Genomic DNA, 4,852 nt, shown 5'->3' with positions numbered 1-4,852 from the left:
GTGGCGGTGGCTTCTCTTTTAATGTCCACAGCTGTGATCAATAAAAAGCCGCGACTCTGCTGTCCCTGTGTGGCCCCAGAGACAGGCCGCGGCCGTGGTGGGTGGGGTCTGTTCACGGGCATGCTGGGCAGACTCCAGGTGCCTGCCCCTGGGGCTGAGGCAGGCAGGGGGCCAGGTGTGCATGGGATTGGGGAAGGGCCTCTGTCTGTTACGGACAGAGGGGGCAGCAGGAGCTGTGGTCAGACCTCGGCACCTGGGGGGCTCTGCAGGCCAGAGGCAGCCTCGGGAGGCCAGGAGCCCCCAGCCCTGCCACGGGGGCCCCAGCCGCTGCCAGGAATCACAGGGTCATCTGGGGCTGGGAGGGGGAGTCCCGGGGGAGGGACACTGGAGTCGGCCTCGCACTTGGTGGTCTGGCCAGAGAAAGGCTCAGCCACTGTGGGGCCCAGCATTCTGGGTGGCTCAGGGGCTCTCTGGGCCAATACAGAACCCAGCTCTGGTTGCCCCCAGGACCCTGAGGACACCTCGGGCACCTTGGAGGGCGTCCGTTTCACAGAGAGGTCGAGTGGCACGTCTGGGGGCCGCACGGCCTGCTCCAGCGCCTGGTGGATGGTGAGCAGCTCCCTGCGGATCTTGCCCAGTTGCTCCCGCAGCGGCCGTGGGGCCAGGCCCCTGGCAGGTGCCAACTGCCCTAGGCGCTGCTCCACCCTAGCATAGTCTCCGAGAGCCCGGGTCAGGTCCTCACACACATGCCCAGGGACCCCCAGCACCAGGCCCGGTGGCTGCTGGGACAGCGGGGAGACAGGGCCCAGGATCTCGGGGTCGCCTGGCTCCTTGTCCTCAGGCCAGAGAATCACGGAGGGGCCATTCCGCAGGCTAGGGAGTAGGAGCCGGTCAGAAGGCTGTGCTGCCCCCCCAGTTCCCCAGCCTCTGCCCCACTCTCTCTCGTGCCCCCTGTGCAGTCTGTCTCCCTGGCCTAGAGACCCGGGGCCCCGGAAGGACAGACAGACTGGCTCTCTGGTCTCAGTGTCCTCCCTGTGGCCTGAGGCACATATTCCTGGACACTAAGTCAGAACAGAGGCCCAGCCCTCCTCCCCCAACCTCAACCCACCCCCCAACATGACTGGGGAACCCTGACACCTACCTGCTCTGGGAACCAAAGTTGGCCAAGCTGGAGGGAGCCTTCGGGGGCTCCAGCGTGCTTCCCGGGGGCAGCTTCCTCTTGGGGTCACTTTGGGCAGCCAGCTCCAGCCCTCCCTCCTGCCCTGGGTCCCTGGGGGCACCACAGGGCCAGGGCCCACCCAGCCCAGGTACTGGCACTTTTAACAGCCCGGGGGCCAGAGTCCCAGGGGGTCCCTTGGGAGGAGCAGGGGGCTTGGCAGGGGCAGCGGCCTTGCCTGCCTGCAGCCCCAGGCTGTGCTCCAGGAGCAGAGGGTAGTACAGGCGGGGGATAGGGGTGGGGCGCTCTAGGGGCTGCAGGGCGGGGAAGGCAGAGGCTGGGGGAAGCAGGGGGCTGGCCGAGCCCAGGAAGGGCATATGGGCTGCCGTGGCCAGGGAGGGCCCCAGGTAGGAAAAGAGGCTGGGGCCAAGAGGGTAGTTGACTCCCAGCAGGGACAGCTGGAGACTGTGGGCCTCAGGGAACTCGCTGGAGGTGGGCGGAGGGTAGCAGGGGACACTGCTCTCAGGGCCCACTGCAGCTGAGTCTACCACAGCCATGCTCCTGGGGCCCCTGCCCAGCCCTGGCTTCCATGACTCGGCCAGGAGCCCTCCCAGGCCCACACCCTTCTGGGCGTCCTTGGATGCAGGGGGTGGTGTCCCTGGGGATCCCTCAGCCTCTGGTTTGGGGCCCCCGACACAGCGGTGCAGGGAGAGAAGGTCAGTGACAACGAGGTCGGGAGTGGCGGGAGCATCTGGGAGCCGAGCCCCTCGGGGTCGCCTGCCCCGTTCTGTGGGGTCAGAGGGGCAGTCCGTGGCGGGCTCCAGGGGCCGGGGTGTGGCAGGGGCCCGGCGGCACGCCCAGTCGGGGGAGTCCAGCAGCAGCGAGAGGGAGTCCTTGCAGAGGCTGTACTTCATGTGGTTGTACAGGTGTGACTTCTCCAGGCAGGTGAACGGGCACTGGAAGCACTTGTAATTGTAGGGCTTCCCCCAGGGCCGCGGGATGTAGTGGGGTTTCTTGGGCTTCCGTGCCCGTGCCCGCGCCCCGGAGCCCAGGCGGCAGGAGCCCGCTACCTCTCGGGACATGGCAGCCTGCTAGTGGACCGGCCACGGCACCATGGCCACCTGCAGACAAGGGGGCCCTGGTCAGTGCCTCTGTCAGCTCCCAGAGCTCCAGGGGTAGAGCTAGCTGGGCATGGCATTGCCTCCTCCCGGAGCCTGGGCTTCCCCGGCCTTTTCACATGTAGTTCGGACCTAGAACACTCTCCCCACCTCCCCCTTCAGTCCCTCTCCACCCACACTTCTAGAGCCACCAGGTGTAGATGATAAAAATGCAGGGATCCAGCCCTGGCCGGTGGGGCCCAGTGGCTAGAGCGTCGGTCCACACAGAAGGGTCTCGGGTTCGATTCCTGGTCAAGAGCACCCACCTGGGTTGCAGGTTCCATCTCTGCCCGGTTGGGGCGTGTGTGGGAGGCAACCAATCGATGTGTGTCTCTTACATGGATGTTTCTCTCTCTCTACCTCCTTCCCTCCCTCCCTTCCACTCTCTCTAAAAAATCTATGGAAAAAAATATCCTTGGGTGTAGATTAATAAAACAAAACAAACAAAAGAACAAAAACAAATGCAGGATGCTCAGTTACATCTGACTCAAATAAATGACAAATACTTTTTTTTAAAAGTATAATCTAGCCAATATTTGGAACATACTATAAAAAGCATTTGTCGTTTACCTGAAATTTAAGTTTAACTAGATATCTTGTATTTTATCTCTGCCTCAGGCCCAGCTAGCCCCCAGCAGGCCCAGTTCTGGGGTAATTCCATCCAGACCTGTTTCTGTTTACCCAACGGGCATTGGTGAGTGACTGGAAGAAGCTGAGTGTGACCAGGCCTGGTCCTGGGGGACATCAGCTCTTCCTTGTCTTATTCCCCCGCAAAGACCCCCTGCTTGTGCCGGGAAGCTGAGATAAAAGCCACTGCGATGAGCAGCCGGCAGAAGGCTCGAGCCTCTATGTGCACACGCATGAGTGTGTGCTCCTACTGGGTACTCGAGCTTTCTGAGGGGGTCAGCCTCACGTGGGGTGGGCCAGGCTGGGGGGCGTGGACGTCACAGCATGGCCCCCCAGCACAGCCACCTGCTCAGCCCGGCTCCATCTGGGTGGCTTCGGGCAGGTCAGCAGCCGAGCCTGCAGTTGCCGAGCTCGGCCAAGACCTCTTCCTCTTCCCATGCCCTGCATGCTCACTCAGAGCCGCTCTGCACTCCATCTGGGCCACCACCTGGGCTGTCCACTCCCCGGTGTGTGCCTGCGTGGGGCGCCAGGAAAGTGTGTGCACTCTAGTCGAGCTCTCACTCAGTGCCTGGAGGGACAGCCTCTGCACCGCTGGGCCGAGTCGGAATAGAGTGGGCCTCCAAGATTCATGGGGTCCGGCACCAGCACACACAAGACTCACACCACACCCGTGTGGACATGGTAACTGCATATGAATGTACTCACAGCGCAGGCAGGGTGCGAGCAGACACTCAGACACATTCAAGTGCAATGTGCCCACATACATGCACACTACATACATGGTCACAGACACTCTCATAGATGCGGACGGACACACTCACCCTGCTTCCCAGGGCTCAGGGATGGCCAGTGGGTTAAGCAGGGGGGCCAGGCAGCCGGGCAGCCACAGAGAGCAGGTTTTCTCCCTGCTGGCCCTCGGGCTCTGCACATGGCAGGCAGTCATGTCTGCCGCTCTCAAACACTGGGTGGGCACCCCCGAGATGGGGACGGCCAGAGCGGTAGAATAGGCTGTCCATGCGAAGAGGCCTTTGAGAGGGGGTTAGCACGGTCAAGTCCAGGACGTGGAAGGTAGGGTAAGCAGAGATTAGGGGAGCAGTTTGTGGATGTCTACATCTGGGAGGGGATGGGGCTCCAAGTGGGGTGAGGGATTGGGAGGAGGGGGCTGGGACCAGGAAAGGGCTCGGGGCTCCCCACAAGGCTGCAGACTGCCCTGGACTTAGTGGTGGGTGTAGAGGCAGGCCCCAGCCCCCAGCCCCCTAAGATACAGATGACAAATGGGCATGTATGCTGGGGAGACAGAGACGGCTGTGCTGGGGCCATCGATCACCCAGCCCTGGGAGCCACACAGCTGTGCTGCCTGGTGCCACCGCCCACCTCACCTCCCAGCCCAGTCCCTGGACTCGGGGGTTGGGGGTGGGGGTGCCCTCCTGGGCCCCAGGACTCAGGAGGAGCGAGTGGGGGGCTTGTCCAGGAACCATCTCAGCAGCTGCTGGCCGCACAGGGACCCAGAGGATGCCTGACACCCACCTGGCATGCTGTGCACAAGCGTGAGACACCCCCAGACACCAGCACGCACCCGCATGCATCCAAAGGCACATTCATTTGCACACGTGTCCCAACCCGTGACTGGGTGCATGCTTCCAGAGGGGCTTGCACCCACATTGCGCCAGCCCAGACCCCCGATCCCACTAACCTTTCCTTGTCTGGGGGAGAGCTGGAGGGGAGAAGGGACGCTCAGCTCCTGGAGCAGCCACCAGCCACCGAGGGATCACAGCTCACCCATCCCGCTGGCCCCTTTGGGACTCGGGGGCACCCCGCAAGGTGTAGGGTGGAGGGGGTGAGCAGGCTACTCCGTAAGACCCCAATCCCCTTCCCCCTTGCCCTCCCCAGCCTCGCCCTGGAGGGCGCCCTC

At 63.1% G+C, this 4,852-nt stretch overlaps 1 protein-coding gene and 1 long non-coding RNA gene across 3 annotated transcripts in view; one reads left to right on the top strand and one right to left on the bottom strand.

Annotated features, from left to right (window-relative positions):
- Positions 1-4,852, top strand: part of LOC107183481 — a 21,850-nt gene that overhangs the window by 16,135 nt on the left and 863 nt on the right. The window lies entirely within an intron of this gene.
- The window catches only part of PRR35 (proline rich 35), a 5,229-nt gene continuing 377 nt past the window's right edge, over positions 1-4,852 (bottom strand). Inside the window, exons 2-3 of one of the 2 annotated variants that reach the window (XM_006766158.2) lie at positions 1,142-2,277; positions 1-873 (exon numbers count right to left, since the gene is read on the bottom strand). In XM_006766158.2, the coding sequence (XP_006766221.1) occupies positions 240-873; positions 1,142-2,238 (1,731 nt within the window). In that variant the 5' untranslated portion in view covers positions 2,239-2,277 and the 3' untranslated portion in view covers positions 1-239. The remainder of the gene's footprint in view (positions 874-1,141; positions 2,278-4,852) is intronic. The other variant, XM_015565580.1, reaches the window with a different exon arrangement.

The sequence above is a fragment of the Myotis davidii genome, unplaced genomic scaffold (genome assembly GCF_000327345.1).
Source record: "Myotis davidii unplaced genomic scaffold, ASM32734v1 scaffold100, whole genome shotgun sequence".
Lineage (NCBI taxonomy): Eukaryota > Metazoa > Chordata > Mammalia > Chiroptera > Vespertilionidae > Myotis > Myotis davidii.
The sequence above is the reverse complement of the archived record's forward strand: the minus strand, read 5'-3'. Positions and strand labels throughout refer to the sequence as shown.